The 19,578-nt window shown below is 37.9% G+C and overlaps 1 protein-coding gene across 1 annotated transcript; it reads right to left on the reverse strand.

Moving 5' to 3' along the window:
• Nucleotides 1-2,236: 2,236 nt before the first annotated feature.
• Nucleotides 2,237-19,519, reverse strand: LOC129003564 (N-acetylneuraminate 9-O-acetyltransferase-like). The gene is made up of 18 exons (XM_054431860.1): nt 19,222-19,519; nt 18,735-18,831; nt 17,672-17,918; nt 16,577-16,696; nt 15,746-15,877; nt 14,816-14,953; nt 14,408-14,515; nt 14,116-14,223; nt 13,866-14,077; nt 12,780-12,917; nt 12,317-12,465; nt 11,517-11,686; nt 10,733-10,969; nt 10,268-10,374; nt 9,191-9,407; nt 8,301-8,519; nt 5,927-6,057; nt 2,237-4,209 (listed from the first exon to the last, which is right to left on the reverse strand). The coding sequence occupies exons 1-17, from the start codon at nt 19,412-19,414 to the stop codon at nt 5,932-5,934; spliced, it is 2,718 nt and encodes a 905-aa protein (XP_054287835.1). The 5' UTR covers nt 19,415-19,519; the 3' UTR covers nt 2,237-4,209; nt 5,927-5,931.
• Between the last annotated feature and the right edge of the window lie 59 nt (nt 19,520-19,578).

Below are 19,578 nucleotides of genomic sequence, written 5' to 3' on the forward strand. Positions count from 1 at the left end.
TAGATATAAAGTCAATGTCGATACTCAAAATACGGCGGCAGGCCAGGTCGGTAATGTAGAGAGAGAACCACGGCACGGGCACAGGACAAGCACCTGCACTCTGGTGAGCATTTGAAGTACGACCGCTGGCCGTGCACCGTGCCACTGGACTGTTCTCCTAGTCGCCGCTAGGTGTCTCTGAACTACAGAACCTACAAGTTTATTTATTTATTTGTATTATTAAATTATTCAGGCACAATAAAACAATTTAGCATTCATTAAAATAAATTGCAAGTTGTAAATTAAAAACCAACGGACAATTTTGCGATTTAGAGCCAGGGTAATTAACCAAGAATGATTTGTATCCATCGACACTCGCAGGGATTTTTGAGTAACTAGTACATGACTACCGAGATCGGCCAACTCTAAATATTAACACAAGAAAATGTAAGATCTCTAACCAAGCTACTTTTTGAAAAGCCGAGAGTCGCGTCTCTAACGGAGACCGATGATTGGCTTATAAATAATACAGATATTGAGAGTCTGACTTAAACCCAACCACAGACAATATAATGGTTTATTCCATTGTCTGTGCTTAAACTCTTGCCGTCAGACCGCCACCGCCCACCACCACCCACCACCGCTCGAGCGAACCGGGCTATAGAATACAATAGCCCCGCGAGCGAACACCATTATCGCAATGATACATTTACCAGCCGTAGGTCTCGGAGGTGAGGTGGGCGACTGGGCGGTGGCGGTCTGACGGCAAGGGTTAAATCCTACCGAAGGCGTTGACTTTTTGGCTCGAATATTTTTCATCATCAGCAAGTTTGGTTGGCTTGGTTAGGTTATGATAGTTTAATTTTATAATTAAATAAACAGTATTAGCATTCTGACACATACTTTCTCCCATAAGTTTGTCAACAACCTTTATCATGTGTAAGCGGTGAGCGTTAATATACGGAAATGGGATTTGTACAATTTTGTTCAGAATTTAAATGACTATATAATGCTAAATTTTTTCGTTCCGACCATTTTTGGAAAAATCCGATTTTACGTTATTTTATGGGGTTTTTATGAGAAAATAACATGATCTACAATAACTTTTGAAGTATCAAAATCGTTCGGGCCATTTTTGGGAGAATCCTATTTTTTCATTATTTTATGGGTTTTTATAGGAAAATCCCTATTAAAATCTAAATTTCAAAAAAATGAAAAAAACTATATCAAAATTGTAAGGACCATAACATACTATGTTAAATCAAAACCGGATTTTTGTTCTAAAATCCTATTTTTTGTTAATTTATGGGGTTTTTATGGGAAAATAACATAATTTACTAGGGAACTTTTGAACCGTAATTTTTACAGAAATGGGATTTGTACCATTCTGTTCAAAATTTTAAGGGCTACAACATACTAAATTTTCACCAAAATCGTTCGGGCCATTTTTGAGAAAACCCGATTTTTTGTGTTTTTATGGGATCAAAATAACAAAAAAAAAATGAAAAAACGCCTGGATATACCATGGATTAGGACCTACATACCAAATTTCATCGAAATTGGACCACAGGTGTAGTCTCTAGCTCTGTACACATCCAGAGTAATATGTCAAAAATTTTGAGTTTGAGTTTTGGGTGGGAATATCTGTTTTGAGGTGAACCTTAAAAAGTGGGTTTTAATTCTGAGCGTTTTTCCATCCATCTATAATTATGATTACAACATTAATATTACAGAGGCTAGAGTTAAGGTGCAAGACGAGTGCAAGAATATTTCGCTAAATATTCTAGGTAGATTACATTTTGTGTTGATTCTGCAAATGACAAGTTTCTATTTAGTAAGCCTCAGACTTATTTACTCGTCTGTGGCTTTAGATTATAACTTTAACCTGAATTCACCACCGTTTTCATTGACCTCAACAATTTAACTTTTAGCCATGACTGATCAATATGTCTTTCACTTTTCTCTTTTTGATGGACGCAAGTGGCCCAAATAAAACCATTAGGGAAAGCGTTCCAAACCCATATGGATTGTGGATGTACTGTGAATTAAACTCTACTTCCTCATCGAAGTCTGAGACGCTAAGCACTAGGCTAGCAACACGTTCAAATAAAAGTGCAAGTTCTTGCAAATTAATAAGAGATTAAAAATCAGTTATTTTAAACCTGTCAGAGAAAAAACACTTTCAACTTCACTCGTCACATTCCATCAACTTACAAATTTACAGGATTGGAAAAAACACCAAAGATAATACGGGTAATAAACTATCCATTTATTTTAAAATCAATCCTTAAAACTGTTACAAAATCGTATTTCTAAGCTTAAAGTTAAAAGTATCACAATGTATTTGATCATATAAATATTAGAAGCTAAAACCACAAAAACACTATGCTTAAAAATCTGTTTTATTTAAGCATGCATTGTGTACCGAGGCCTAAATCGTTGCCTTTCTTACAACAAACAACCATTTTCTTAAACTTTAACATAAAGAGAGACTGGAATGTATTACTGAAAACATAACCCCCACACTATCATGATCAGTGCTTGATTTGTGGGAGAACGCGGCGGAACAGAGTTACAGTACCCGTGCTCTTAGTGCATGTACTCTTTCAGACACATATATATTGGCATAAATAGGTAAATAAATAGGTACAAATCACATTAAATAGGTTAAATAGTTCTGGCACCTCATTTTTGTGGATATCGAGCACTGATCATGATTATTTAATAGAGTGGATATAAATGGATGAGAGGATTGGAAAGACTAGGGTTGTACAAACAACTCATTTTATGATATGATAACTGGAGAACAAAGTGTTCTTACAATGACCTTGTAAAAAATAACATTTTAAACTTCTGTATTCATTTGGTATAGTTAAACACTTCTAAACAATTTCAAATTATACAACGGTTTCAAGTTCTTCTAGACCTTGCTTAGCTTGTGATCCTAGGTGTTTAAAACTCACATTAACAAAGATACACATCAAACATGGATATACGTGTAAATTATAACATAAAAAATTTTGAATGTACATAATATAATTGCTTTAACGTAAAATACATGGACAGCTTTTTCAGTGGTGAGCAATAATGTAACTCTGCTTACTAACTTGAATTCAGTTTACCCTATCATCTACCTTACTTAACATTAAAAGGTAAAAGAGATTTCTTTCTTGGCTTGGCTCTAGGATTATACCAGTAAGGGATAGGATTAAGGACTACTCGAGATCCCCGTGAATTTATTTAGTCTCAATCAAAATAACATCAGAAATTTTTATTTACAGTTTTTTTTAATTTTCTCTGTTACTACTAGGCATACAACAATGGTTTAATGTAGGCCTACTATATTGTTTGGTTTTTTAGCTCTACTAAATAGTTGCAAAACTTTATGTTTCAGGGGTCAAAAATGGGAAAAACCAACTCTTGCTCCCTAAAACTCTGTTCCTATAGTCCGAACATGCTGGTTTGCGAACTTGTTAGAATAAAATAATGCAGGTTTACACCTTTTCAATGAATGAAAAATTGGATGATTTTTACTAGAGTTATCATGCTAACAGACACATATATGAATTTGAATGGATAGTGTCTTTGGCCTCTGGGGACATCAAAACGTGGTAAAAGTAAATAGGTCCCGGGTTTAGGTCTTATCAGAAGGCATAGTAAGACAATAACATTGTTTTGATTAATGTGTTAAAAGTTTTTACCAATCCAACTCATTAATTGCTTAACACAGACCTGAGACCCATGGGGTAAGCATGCATAATTAAAGCAAATGCATAATTAAAGGAGTATGCCTATTCAGCCTTTTTGAAATGTAATTTTTTATAAATAAAGAGTCATTTGAAGTAGTTTCTGTTTTGAGAAAAATACTGAACACCATTTTCTAATTCGCCAATTGATTGAATAAAAAAAAAACAATCGGATCTATCTTATCTACTTCATGTAGGTAGATTTTTAGCTTAGCTACTATATGTCTTGACGCTCTTGGGAGATGGAAAAGGGCAAATAAGTCATGAACACTCAAATCTTGCGAAATACAAGGCATAATTTGCCAGAATTTTCCTAAAATACAAGCGTACAACTTATTAAGACAAATACACAGCAAATACCAAGCCGCAACTGGACGGTAAGTCAATAAGGCGTTACTGCCTATTTCGTGAGATCTGTTGCCAAGCTGTCAATACTTCTACCTGGCGCATGTATTTGGTTTTATGTTCTGGGAACACGAGTCATCTGGAACACATTAATCTAAGAAGGTTAACCTTCCTTATTAATATAAGAAGAGGTTTAGTTCATAAGAAGGCAAGTAAGAGAAGATAAGAAAATGTATGACAAGGTTAGCATAATTTTACAAGATACTTAGGTGGTAATTTACAAAAAAAAATTATCAACGAATTATTTTTGTACCCTTAGACCGTGCTGAATCAAAATTAACTGACGTTTGATTATTCTACTTATCGTATTATCTAAATTACAACAGACCCCAATCAAACTGTTTTTATACTTTAATTGATTGATATATTAAAGTACAAAATAAATAAGCCTACTCTAAATATGAAGACCCCAAATAGATCTCGATCACTGGGGGGATCCTGATTTTAGCGAATTTCCATATAGGGAATAAGCTATTTACTAGTGGTTATGGAAAATGTTCTCAGTAATACCAATACCTTAGATAGCTAAATAAATACTTTAGAATAAAAGTGTCCAATGAAAAATTTTGCTTGCATATTCTTAAATTCATGATTTCCTTTGTCTCTCAAGCAATGTGTCCAAACACTGTGTCTGAAAACGGTCGGCAGTCAAGCAAATTTTGACGCGATTAAATAGATGATACATGCGTACCCGTTCCTATTAAAAAATTAGTATTAGTTTCTCCTAGTCTATTTTCTCATGGTGTAATCTAAATGTAGAGGGGAGCGAACTAATCTAGTGGTAGAGCACATGACTACAGGACTGTAGATACTCCCTGAGGTGCCAGGTTCAAATCTGCCAAATCACCACCGCCACCCTAAGGTTGAGCCTAAAGTAAGTAGACCCCTCTTAAATGACCTGGCATTAACCGATAATCGGATTATCCACCCTTGATCGTAAAATATTACAGTTTTTTTAACCAACCTTGCTTTGAGAGCAGTTCGGTTAAACCGCCGCTTTCTATGAATCTCGGCATTTCCGCTCCCACGATCGGTGATGGGAACCATACCCTTATCTCCACAGGATGTGACTAAGATAAAACATTTTATATTTAGGCCTATCCCAAAAAAATTCCATATTGCCAGTTTGTCATCATTGTTCGTAGCGCGAGCACATCTGATTTGTTATGTGCGGTAAATTTATAAAATTGTAAAGTGTGTTACGATTTTTATAACTGATTATCCTATTGCTAGAGTAAACAAACAACACAACTTGAAGGAAGGGAAGGGGGGTTAACAACTTTAAGGTCAAGATAGTTTTTGTGACTCGAGCCTCCAGTAAGAGGCTATAAATAAACATCCTTGTCTCGTAACAAAATGGTTGCTTGTGTCTTTAGTTTTGACAAAATGTTCTGTATTGTATTACGATAGATTTGACAGCCACTTAAGTTATTAAAATAAGAATTTTTATTGACTCTTGCCAACAACTATAATTTATTCCACTGAAAGTATTTGACGTAACCATATTTTGTGTTTATTTGTGACTTTTCTATCAATACAAAAAATGAGATAAATGTGGTTTATTTTATAAATAGTGCAAGTACGACTTCAAAATATTGCTTATACAATTCCAAATGAACAGCAATTAATCATGTTATGTTTTTATTTTTTTTTAGGGATTGTCCGTTTTAACCAACCTTTTGAGTAATCCGACCTAGGTCCGGTCGGTTAAGAGGGGGTCTACTGTAATGTGAAAGTTGATAAAAAAGCCAATGTAGAAGTTAAGCATGAACAAGTTACGTAAGTTTTTTTATTACCTTGACTAGAACATTCCGTCGTGTATTCCAATGGGGATGAGAACCATGAGGAAGAGTCCGACATTGCGCAACACAAGTCTCCAGTCATTGGGAACAGCAAAGGGCAACAGTCTTCTGGTGATGGTGTGGAGCTGTCGACAACACACAAATTACAAGTTTTTGTCTGACCTACATTGAACAAACTCTACCAAGGCAAAAGAAAAGTTACTGATATTTCAAGAAGTACTTACAGGCTTATTTCTTCCTCGGTAGAAAAAAAACTCTAGTAAAAGTGTACAAAGTGATTTTTTGTATCTTGTGCCAGGATGAACTTTTTTCAATTTAGATAATCCTTGTACTCCAAGAACAAATCTGATAAACCTCAAATTAAGCTTTCCAAATTCATTGTAACGCTTCTTTGATTTAGAACAAACTTTCTTTTCCTTTGGTAAAAGATCACCACAAACTGTTTGAGCCCATACTTTTATGTCGTCTATTTCACCAGAACTATCTGACATTTTCAAAATCTTTTAACAAACCTTCCTGCTAATTTTGGTTAGCTTAGCATACCGTTTAGTTCATCTTTGTTAAAGGATAGAATGAGAATTATCCGACGGAAGTTGGCCAATCAACAATTACATCTATATATTTAATACACTAGGCATATTTTTGTCATAATTGTTTTGGAGTGGTGGTGCTACCAATCACCATGTCCAAGGTGTCATTAGAAAGGTCTTAACATGTAGTTTTGCCATCCATCAAACAAAAAAAAACTTTGGAATTCCATCAGGGCTCTGCCCCAGTGGCCTTAAAAGTTCTCATGTTATTCTTAGGGAGAAAATGTTTGTTTACATTTGAACAGATGAATACTTTGAAATTGTCACTAATATTTGAAACAGCTGGTTATACTAAAATTGGAGAAATGTGCTATAAGGATTTATTAGATTAGTTGAAAAGATTGTTTCACTGTTTTAAGAAAGTTTTAAGCCAGTTTTTATTTGCACATAGCCTAATCATAACATAACCAAAAAAACGTTCAACATAATGGAGACTATAAGACGTAAAGCAGGACGGCCAATAGGAGGAGGCCGACTAACTTTAACTGGTAGATTCAAACAAAATACAAATAATACTACAGCAAGCACCCTTCCGTGTTGGGTTTAAATAGAAAAGAACAGGAAGAAGTCTTGGATAGGAAAGATCTGGAGATGAGAAAGTAAGACTTTATGAGGGACAAGGAAACGATTGAGACGTTTAGGGAAGTAGATAGAGAAATAGGCAGCCAAGGATACGCACAGGCTTTTAAATTGAAAAAAGAAACAAACAAAAACAAAGAAAGAAAAGAATGAAAACTTCCCCATGAAGGTGAGGTGAAAGGTTAGAGTGAATCCCAATGATCCCTATCGCTCAGGGCAGAAAGAGGAAGGGAGCCATGCCCTTACGGTTTCTGACACATATTGTGTCTGGACGAGGATTGAGTTGTGTGGCCAAAGCCCGAGAAGAAAGAAGATTATTCCTGGGAAATCGGCCTGGAAAATAAGTCCCAGGCTTCACAGGTGGTGATGGGAACAAGGGGCTTTGGTTGATCATTTAGGCTATCATCTATTTAGTCAAAAGAGAATCTTTTATTGACTTTCACAAAAAAAAACTGCAAACACAGCTCGTAAACTGCGAACTTAATTAGGCCTTTAACCATCTCCACCTTTAACAACAAAACCAAGAAACCAGAAAATGCCAAATAAAAAAGATCAATAAAAATGGTTCTTCTCCTAGGTCTAGATTGCGCACGATTACTTGCGCCAGGATCGCTAGTTGGTCATTACCAGCTCATAAGTTGGCGTTTGAAGCATTACAATTTTATTTCACATCTCTGAATCTTTAACACCATTGGTCCGTTACTTTACCACACTAGTGCAGTGAAGTAAGTAAACAATGTGGGTGAGTCAGTGGTTCAGTGGGCCCAAGGCAGCAATGTCATGGGTTCCGATTGTGGCACATGCCACTATTTTTTATCTGTACATATCACTCTTGTTCTGTACCTGTTCACCCCTTGCTTTGCTGGAAACATTCCACGCACAGGTGTGTAGCGTATGTGGACAGGAAAATGCAAGGTTAAAAAAAAATAGTTTAAAACACAGTTATAGGTAAAGAAATCTAAAAGATAGGCCTAAATTATGAAGCGGAGTTCAATATTGATCACCATTGATTCTGGATCCCAATTCTATTTGTCATTGGGCTGTAAATTAATGATGCTAACAAACTAAACAAAAGGTTGACGATAGATCTAAGTCTTGGACAGTTCCATAGATTAGAAAACCACAAGTAGGCCTACAGTAATAAAAAAACACAGGACTAAAGTATATGCTACTGACAATTTAGGGAACTTTATACAGACCTCATGCGTTATGCACACCATGATGTAGCAAGATACCAACACGTTGAGTACAGGATAGCCAGGTAGCAGCACCAGCACCCCGTGATTGTCTGCGGCCAACCACACGTGATACGGAGTCACCATCAGCTCCAGCGACAGTCGTCCGAACCACGCGAAGAAGCTGGAGTATCTCGTTCGCAGGATGCCCGACACATTACGCAGGAAGATGTAACTCACAATCTGAACATTGCATATATACGATGAGCGACTTTGAAACATGTGTGGATGCAAAAGGTCTTCTTTCAATGCTTTTATATATTTACACTTCTACTATAATAATTTACAAGATTGTTAATCTATTTACGTGTGCATAAAAATTTTACATTGATTATTGATGTTGTATAGTCACATAAGCCATCTGTCTCTTTAAAGACAGGATATCTCCGTTTGGTCCTGTTGTTGACAGTATGACTGGTCTAAATGGATAGTTTATGGGAACATGTTTAATTTACTGTCAATACTGTGGAAAAGTATTAAATAAACAAAACGGGGTGCCCTGAATGTTAATCGAATTTGTTTGTCTTGTATAGCAATTAGTAATAAAATCTACATCCGTCAAACTGCGTAATATTTATTTATCCTTTCCTGACCAAAGCTCAGTGAATTACCAAAGTGTGTGAATTTATTGAAACATTTTCTACCCTACTCCATAAAAAAAACCATTTTATATTTTTATGAGGTAAGGTACAGGTTGTTTAGATCTGGGATTGACCACTCTTCCCCTTTACAAATAAGAAACTCAAACACATGTAGGCAGGATCTTGTTCCGGCAGCACTTTATCCTTACTTTGATTCCTGATGATTCAATTTAACGCAACAACTGGTCATGCTGTGACAGCTGAGATACTCACAGGGATGGCGACAGTGTAGGAATGTACTTCGTTGCACTCCGCCTTGGACTGACAGAGGAGATCAAACGTGGTGGAGCAGCCGATGCCGACAAAGGCGAGGAACACGGAACAAAGCGCAATACGAGAAGTGAACAGGTTGCTGTGGTTGTTGTCATCTACTAGGCTGAAACTCTGCGCTACCAGCAACAGCATGCCAAACACTGCTCCGTAGGAAGTGCTGCAACAGAGGTGGTCAATTAAAGAGATTACATCTGTTAACATTTTCCATGTAACACAAGGGTTATAATAGTGGAATAGGTATGATTCAAATTGTTTATTTAATTTGGATAAAATGATAACAATAAAGTATTAATAATAACATTTTTAGAGTAAATTTTGAAATGGAAATTAAAATGTGTAAATCATAAATTGGCCGGTTGAGATTAGCACTGTGCTGAGCATCTATTAACAAAAGTTTTCAATCTTCTTTGGCACGGTATTCTCCCCTTCTCATTATTCAAACAAGTTCAAGACCTTTTTTCATGGGGAGTAGGTTTGAGGGAGGCTCCGATTCATATTTCTGGTGTGATGATTTCAGTGGTGTGAAGCCGATTTATGTGCTGTTACCATTATTAACTACAGCAAGATAATGCCGTAGTGACCGTGCGTAAATAACTAAATATTGACATTTATCACCTGTTTCAAGTAGGGATTAGCTAAAAGGAAACATACTAAATTTTAATCAACCGTCTTTTTAAATATCTTGGTTTTACATTATTTTATGGGGTTTTATGGGTAATTCAGCATGTAAAAGTACTGAAAAATAAAGCCTGGATACACAATCGATTAGTACTCTACTTACATATCCATTTTCATAAAATTTTACCACAGGTGTAAATCAGCAGCTCTGTACACACCCACACAGAATTAAAAAAAAATTGTTTTGGGTTCAGGGGGACCCAAAACGGATATTTCCACCCAAAACTCAAACTGAAAGATTAAAAAAACATTTTTTCCATAAAGAGGGGGGGGGGGGGAAGTAAAAAGTAGTTTAGAGTTAGTTTGGTATTTCCGGACTAACAATGTTTCTAAGGTTACCTGTATCTGTCCAGCTTCCATCGGAACCACCAATCGTGGATGTCATCATCAGTAGTGACAAACAGCGCCTTCCACGGTCTCGTCACAAATACTTTGTCAAAAAATACCTGTCAAGGAAATCAAATAAGTGAAAAGAAAAAATATACGCAGACACAGAGCTGTTGTTGGATAATTCTTTGTGAAAGGGTTTTTACATGAGTATGATGGTAGCAAGTTCTATTCTGGCAAATTTCCCTATAGGGAAGAAGTTATTACCGTAGGCAGTACAGGAAGAACTAGACCCGAGACTGCTTTGAATTTTCATTTTGATGTCCCCAGAGGCCAAACACGCTATGCTGCTAGTGACACCCAAACATCAGATACTTTTGTTAGAGCAATTTAATCACCCTCCTATCTGCTCACAACATTATCCTGAGTATAAATGGAGTTTTTGTTTTTACATACATTAATTTTGCAAACGCTCACCTCGCTCATGTATAACATGATAATGAAGCTGAAAAGTCCGACAAACTTGAGCACCAGGTAGAGGTAGTGGAGGTGGTTGTGTTCACACGAGGCCTGCGTGACCCTGGGTGGAGCGATCAACACCAGGTAGAGCAGGGTGAACCAGAACGACACGACTGGCACAAACTGGTAGAACTGGTACGGTCGGTTCATACAGAGGCATAGCACCACTACCAGCATGTTGAGGCGGAACAACACCTGGGAACAACAACACTTGTCAGAAAAACATTCACAGCTGGGTTAAAGCTGCAGTTCCTTTTTTTTGGATCCTGGTAAAAAGAGTGTCTTCCTCATTTAACCTTGCATCAAAGGCTCTGGACTTGTGTATGGAACGTATCCAGCAAAGCAAGTGGTGAGCCGATACAGTACTGATAAAAGTGGTACCAAGATCCGAACCCACAACATTGCTGCCTTGGGTCCAAAATGCGTGGCGCTACCGACTGAGCCACCTCAATTTGTTGCATTTTGTGCAATCAAAAACTTACAATAAAACATTGTACGCAAATGCGTGAGATGATCATTATTTGTAGGCTATTGCAGAAGATATTCAGGATTTTACAGCTATCGCAGGTGATGACGACTTATTTCTAACTGCACTTTTGCTACAGTTCTCTGACGCATTGTTGCATTTATTGCCCACCTTAAACCTGGCTTAGATTAGATTGGATTTCTATTACGCAAACACACAAGGCAAGGAATAAAAATCCTTACTGTGGTAACCCAGAAATATATATGGAAACCTCACCTGAAAGAACCTAACAATTCCAGCATCGTTTCTGTGCCACAAATAGTAGAAGTGTCCGTAGCCGCTGATGAACAAATAAGCTGATATGAGGACTCTGATGTGGTTGTAGATCTGCAGGTTTGTAGAGGCTCCGGTCATATTGTAGATGAGATAGACCAGAATCATCCAGCCTGGAAAACCCTAGGTCTTTAATATCCTTTGTTACAACTCAACATACTTTTAATTTCCAGAAGTAACAGGGAAAACTATAGCAAAAAAGATGGCCAAGAATCAGAGTCTACAAGATAATGTGATGCTCTAAGGGGTTTTTTTTAGAATCTTTTGGTTCGACACTTAAGCTTCATTAAAGTGAACATAAAATTAACCTAATACCTTCATGCTACATCAAATAATGACTAAGAGGGACCTAAAACCTTGCACCACGAATGGATTATTAGGGAATTTATTCAGACAATTTTGAACAGGGTTTTCTCTACCTATTTAGACTCTGCTATTTTACCTTAACCATTTTCACATAATTCTTTTGGACAACTTTTACCCTCAAGCTAACAATACTTTGTAGCAGGAGCACTTTCCCAGCAGTTTAGTACCTCCAACAACACTTGAATCTTATCTTACCCGACCAACTAATTTTATTTGTTTTGTTTTAAGCTCAAATACCAAATCAAGCCTTTAATATTTGCAAAACGGTTTAAAAATTGTATGTTTTTTTTATAAAATGTGTATACCAATACTCTGATCAACATTTTGGCACACAAAAAAATACATGTCAAGTTAAAAATATGCTAAGTGAAACCCACCTTTCCATTCGTCTGTTTGGTCTCTGTGGAGCACTTTTGTATATCTTGAATCTTCAGTAAAGAAGAGACCAAGAGCAAACACATAGCCAATGGGCAACCAGAAGCTAACAGGGGAGTAATACTTGTTTTCCTTCATGAAGAAATTCGTCCTGCACAGAAAACATTTTCATCTCAATAGCTTTGATAAAAGCATCATTGTAACAGCTCGGGCATTTTCATCAGGTAACAGTACAAATGGTAAAGAAGTTTATGAAATACATGTTTAAGTACTGTAGTCAGTTTTACAGAGGACAGCAATAATATGTTTTATTGGTACAACGGCACAACGTACATATTTGTGAAGACATAGGGGCATACAAGAATACCATTGAGTGTAGGCCTAAATACCTTACTCTTAAAGGTCTGTTTTTTCTGCCTCGGAAAAAATCTGATAAGGTCCTAGTAAATGTTTTAGTTGACTCACCGATCACAGAGGTAGAAGTAGGCCATGATCAGTCCCAGCTTGGCCAAGTTGGTACTCAGCACATAGACAGGGGAGGGTGGGTCAGCTCTGGAACCTTGTAGTTTACGCTTCACTGTCATAGCACACGCCAGCACCAAACTGTACAACAACATGGGGTGTAAAATCAAATAATTAACAATACGTTCAATTTAGACTAAAATTGACACATGTGTTTATCTGACTTGAAATACAATTGCTATTCAGAAAGTAAGGATACATTAAGTCTAATGGCAACAGTCAGACGCTAATCCATGCACATTCTTGTACAAACAACGCCTCCCAAATGACTGTTCATTCTTTACAGCGGAATTGTGGTTGTGCTGTTAATAATTGCAATAACAAATAGCAATTTTAATGAAGAAAAAAAAATTTAGTCAAACGATTATTGTTTAATCTAAATATATAAAAGGCAAAGCCCTCACTGACTCACTCACTCATCACTAATTCTCCCACTTCCCATTTACCTAGGAGGCTGAAATTCGGTTCACCGATTCTTTGGGCATTAAATAGGAAAACTAAGTAGTTTTTATTCTGATTGGGCTTTCGGGCTCCGCCCCAGTGGCTCTGGAGTTTCCCATGTTAACCTTATGATTTTTCATATTTAAAAGGAATTAATGAATCTTAACAGCTGTTTCAATTAAACAAATTGGTTCTGTTCTATGGTGTTCAATAGCATTAAAGTTACAAGGATTACCAACAGGGTGCAGCATTATTATTATTTTTTTTATTTATGACAACAGCTAATTTGCAACCAAAAGGTGAGTGAGCGTAGCGAACGAACTTCAACCTGGAGGCGAGTTAGCGTAGCGAACGAGCTAACCTGAAGGCAAGTGAGCTCAGCGAACGAGTTCCAACCTAAAGGTGAGTGAGCGTAGCGAGTGAACTTCAACCAGGACGTGATTGAGTCATGCGAATACTTATGAAGTTAAACGGGGCAAAGCCCGCGGGTACAGCTAGTTCTATTATAAAATGAAGCTAAAACTATTCACAAAAAACCTTAAAAGTAAAACATAATAGACCTAAGGACAATAAGGTCTAACAACGTACCAAACACCAAAAACAGCAGCAGTGACAACTTGCAGAGATGTATGAGGTTCAGCACTGCTGCAGCACGTGCCATCATTGTAGTTCATGTGGTCATTACAGTAGGTGTTAAGCAACATCTGGGTGTCATGAACATAGATGGACTTGCCCAGATATCTGGTCTGAGCCACCAGACGACAGCTAGACCACACCTTGGCTGAACTCTGCTGTATCACCTGTAAACATTGTAGTTCATGTGGTCATTACAGTAGACATTGAGCAACATCTGGGCGTCATGAACATAGATGGACTTGCCCAGATATCTGGTCTGAGCCACCAGACGACAGCTAGACCACACCTTGGCTGAACTCTGCTGTATCACCTGTAAATGTTGTAGTTCATGTGGTCATTACAGTAGGTGTTAAGCAACATCTGGGTGTCATGCACATAGATGGACTTGCCCAGATATCTGGTCTGAGCCACCAGACGACAGCTAGACCACATCTTGGCTGAACTCTGCTGTATCACCTGTAATCTTTGTAGTTCATGTGGTCATTACAGTAGACATTGAGCAACATCTGGGCGTCATGAACATAGATGGACTTGCCCAGATATCTGGTCTGAGCCACCAGACGACAGCTAGACCACACCTTGGCTGAACTCTGCTGTATCACCTGTAAACATTGTAGTGCATGTGGTCATTACAGTAGGTGTTAAGCAACATCTGGGTGTCATGAACATAGATTTACTTGCCCAGATATCTGGTCTGAGCCACCAGACGACAGCTAGACCACACTTTGGCTGAACTCTGCTGTATCACCTGTAAACATTGTAGTTCATGTGGTCATTACAGTAGGTGTTAAGCAACATCTGGGTGTCATGAACATAGATTTACTTGCCCAGATATCTGGTCTGAGCCACCAGACGACAGCTAGACCACACCTTGGCTGAACTCTGCTGTATCACCTGTAAACATTGTAGTTCATGTGGTCATTACAGTAGGTGTTAAGCAACATCTGGGTGTCATGAACATAGATGGACTTGCCCAGATATCTGGTCTGAGCCACCAGACGACAGCTAGACCACACCTTGGCTGAACTCTGCTGTATCACCTGTAAACATTGTAGTTCATTTGGTCATTACAGTAGGTGTTAAGCAACATCTGGGTGTCATGCACATAGATGGACTTGCCCAGATATCTGGTCTGAGCCAGCAGACGACAGCTAGACCACACCTCGGCTAAACTCTGCTGTATCACCTGTAAACATTGTAGTTCATGTGGTCATTACAGAAGGTGTTAAGCAACATCTGGGTGTCATGCTCATAGATGGACTCGCCCAGATATCTGGTCTGAGCCACCAGAAGACAGCTAGACCACACCTTGGCTGAACTCTGCTGTATCACCTGTAAACATTGTAGTTCATTTGGTCATTACAGTAGGTGTTAAGCAACATCTGGGTGTCATGAACATAGATGGACTTGCCCAGATATCTGGTCTGAGCCAGCAGACGACAGCTAGACCACACCTCGGCTAAACTCTGCTGTATCACCTGTAAACATTGTAGTTCATGTGGTCATTACAGTAGGTGTTAAGCAACATCTGGGTGTCATGCACATAGATGGACTCGCCCAGATATCTGGTCTGAGCCACCAGAAGACAGCTAGACCACACCTTGGCTGAACTCTGCTGTATCACCTGTAAACATTGTAGTGCATGTGGTCATTACAGTAGGTGTTAAGCAACATCTGGGTGTCATGAACATAGATGGACTTGTCCAGATGTCTGGTCTGAGCCACCAGACGACATCTAGACCACACCTTGGCTGAACTCTGCTGTATCACCTGTAAACATTGTAGTGCATGTGATCAGCAACTTCCGAAGGCTTAGTGAGTGTTTTACCTACCTCCATAGCTGCCCGGTTGTACAAGTCTATCTGGGTGTTGGCCTCCTCATCTCTGTCGTTGTCTCCTGTGATGACAGGTTCCTGCAGTGCCCAAAAAACCTGTCCCTTGCTTTCTACTATGGTGTTCATGCTCTGTAACAACATACCGCAAAGTATATTTAAAATGTCAACAGGTGTAGCGTGATAACATTTATTAAGAGGGGGAGTGGACTGGCAAATAAATGGTTTTCAAATGAGGGTTAGAATCACTCCACCAATCAAAGGGATTTGGATCAGGCTATCTCTCAACGATAGATAGGCTACATCAAGAAATTTACGCTGGCAACTCAAAATTGATTAGTGGTGTGCAGTAGTCTGGCTCAACTACAGTAAACTATGTAGATACTTTTACTTTATGTAGACAGTGTTGAAGTCTTGATATGATTGTAAATAATAAGCCAACGTTTAGAGTTATATTCCTAAGGGTACTGCAAGAACAAAACTGTTGATTTATGTGTAATTAGTTGATTACCAACAGATGTACTTCACAAACTCAGAAAAAATTAAGGGAGGTTAAAGAGGTTTGTCTGCACAGTGAATCTTTTTAAAAATGGTAACTGATTATTTCGTAGTAGAATGATCCCTGATCAGCATAATTTTGCGAATTAAGGGTTAACATACTTGCTACTGTTTAGTGATCCACATAAAAATGTTGTCAAATGGTTCTAATAACTAATAATCTAAACCATCAACTATCACTGATAATGAAAACTAAACGGCATTGCAATTTTGTTATGCTTGAAACAGATGTGGCACATTTTTTTTAGTAAATCGTAAGATTTTGCTACTTACAGTAACAAGCCGAGTGAGGTTGAACGTGTATTCTTCTACAGCTTTTGCAGTAGAATTGGTGAATTTTGTACTCCAAGCAGCGCTGCCTGCCACCACCATACTAGGAGGAGGGTTTGCCTTCTGTAACCACAACATTACTGTCACTGAACCGATAAACTAATGTTCGTACTCCCTTTTCTAGATGGTCTAAGAAATAGCCAAATATGGCAAAATCTGCCTACTTGCGATGATATTTTTCAATCATAACTACAACACTTCAATGAGTCACTGACTCACATTTGAACGGCAGAAATGATGTGGGTTTGTAGCCTCCTAGGTTACCATCCCTTGGAGGCTACAAGCCCACATTATTGCTAGGTTTGAATAGGATAGTCAGGGTATCTAGCAGAAATTTTTTCAACTAAATTTCAGTGACTTCTCAGTAACTTTAATGGGGGAGCGGGAAGACGATGTTGAAACTCAGATAAGTCAATACTTTTCAATGACTCGAGTCAGGCATACAATCTTTTATGTCTTAATTATTTGAACTGGTTGCCTGCTCCCAAATTATGTTCTCTATCAATGATTCTTCTGCATTATGAGTTTAATCATTGCTCAAAGCAAGGTTCAAAAAAAGTTAGGTCTGAAAAACTTGATTTTAGTTCATTTTAGTTTTAAGGTCTTTCAGGACCTTAAATGCACACGTTACTTTTCAGCGATTTTCATGATCCCCTTGTAAAATCAGTGACTTTATCATTAAGAACTTGAGTGATTTTTGTGACCCCTAGACTGCAGTTCTTAGAAGTCCAGTGATAATATGTACTGTATTCCAAAAACTTTCTAAATCATACTACAAATATAAGACGGAGAAGCCACAACCAAACCGACTGCCTGTGACATAAAAAAATAATGCATCCATGAGCGTTTTCGATTCCACACACAAAGCTCCTGCGCACTGTTTTATGGTTGATAAAACTCAAAAACCGTGTGTCTTTTTTCACAATGTAGAATTCAATGTATGTCACCATGTATGTCGCCAAGACTGGCCATAGCCAGTGTTTAAAATACCGTACTAACAAAATAAAACAGTCATTGTACAGAATGACATGTACTCACAGCCCAATGATGGAACATGTTGACCATGACGTCCGATGCTGAAGGGCTCCAGAAGAAGTCCACCGTGAGCCTCAGTTGTTCATCATACAAACTGTGGTTGCTAGGCGTCGTCTGCGGCTGACTCTTGTGGCCAGTCAGATGGTCTATGAACGCCAGATACATCTGGTGTACCCTGGAGTCTCCAATGAACACAAAGTGGTTGTGTCGCCCCCAGAACGCAAGATAGCGCATGCATCGCCGAGTGTCCCTAGTCAAACAACGCAACAGTTATGACTGGTTGAAATAGGTTAGAGTGACGCATTACAAGTTAACGTGTTTTAATGTGTAATGGTGAACACTCATGATCTGCGTGCTGGTATGGTACTTTAAAAAATAGCTTAAAACATTCATGGATCTGTTGTTGCACTCACGAACAGTAAAGTATGTTTCTTGTAAACCTCCAAACGCGCATAAGTTAATTGATTACGATAACTAGCACGCCAACCATAGCATAATTAATTGATTATGCTATGGTTGGCGTGTCTGGATCCAGACGTTCCTTAGCTTGAACTAAAACGCTGAAAAACTAGGCCTAAGTTGCATTGTTATTAACCACACTTGTTCAAATTTGCTATTTTTTATTAGGAATTCAGCATTATAGACAGGAAATTAACCTAATAATTTCATCTTGTTCCAGCCAAACAGAAAAGCAAGTTATTCTGGTTCAAATTTGATTGATCTGCTCGTTTTCTGTAAGAGGGTAAGTGGTTAAGTTATTCTTTCCTTAACTTTCCCTAGGTCATAACTTAGCTAAGGATTCCTTTGTTTTTAAGCATGAAACTGTATAGCCCAGGGTGCAAATATTTCTATAACTTAACTTATGAAAAACCCTCTTTGCTAAATTGTGCATCGTTTTATACCTCAAGTTCTGTATCTTTGGGATTGACTGATAAAGGGGTTTTAAGGCCTTTACTTTGATGTACATACAACCGACCTTTGAAAGATAAATACCATCACCTGGCCTACTGTTAGACGTAATTAATGATACTGAGCCAGAAACTTAACACTACACAATATTACTCACGTTTGGCTGTATCGATGCATCATACAGCCATATGGTTGCCACTCCATATCTCCTTTGTATCTGCCGTCTGATAGAAGCCATTTACAAGAATCACTTCCTGAATAAACCAAAGGAAAAATTAATAGATAAAATTGTATTGTAAGTTAATCTAACATAACACATTGTGATACAAAAATAACAAGTTGGGCAGATAGGCCTAGCTAATAATAGCCTTAACTTTGAGCAAGCTACTCATATCGTTTATGGATTTCATAACCCCCGGTTTGGCCGATATCTGAATCTACGATCAAAAAATTATGGTAACCCTAGGCCTATATCTCGGCCTAGGCCTATTGCATGTTTTGAGCAAGTTACGAGCATTATAAGCCATAGGGTATTTTCTTAAATAACTCAATCTTTCATCTGTTCTGTGGAAGTTAGCATATCCCAACACAAGGTGAGATAGAGGCCTACAGACTAGTAAGCTACATTAGGTTGACAAACTTACCATATCTTAGATGGATTATCCCGTGATACAAGATGAATCCCAACACTAGACTGAAAGCTACGTACTTTGCATTCTTTGCATTAATCTTTTTAATCAATTCGGCATGTCTCTCAGGTTTTCTGGGACAATCATTAGATTCACCCCAAAGTAAAGGCTCGGTAAGTTCTGAACCTTCATCAAGTTTAATAACCATGTTTAGATGTTAAACAACACTTTTAGAGGAGTTGACACATTGCTAAATAAATACACATAGATTTATACTAAAAACAACAAAATAACAATAAAATTACGCTAATAAGTAATGAGAAGGGAAACTATTGCAAATTGGGGCTTGGCATAACCTAAAAAGTAAACAGC

The sequence above is a fragment of the Macrosteles quadrilineatus genome, unplaced genomic scaffold, assembly GCF_028750875.1.
Source record: "Macrosteles quadrilineatus isolate MER2022 unplaced genomic scaffold, UCM_ALF_1.0 Scaffold_9__3_contigs__length_116548681, whole genome shotgun sequence".
NCBI classification, from domain to species: Eukaryota; Metazoa; Arthropoda; class Insecta; order Hemiptera; family Cicadellidae; genus Macrosteles; species Macrosteles quadrilineatus.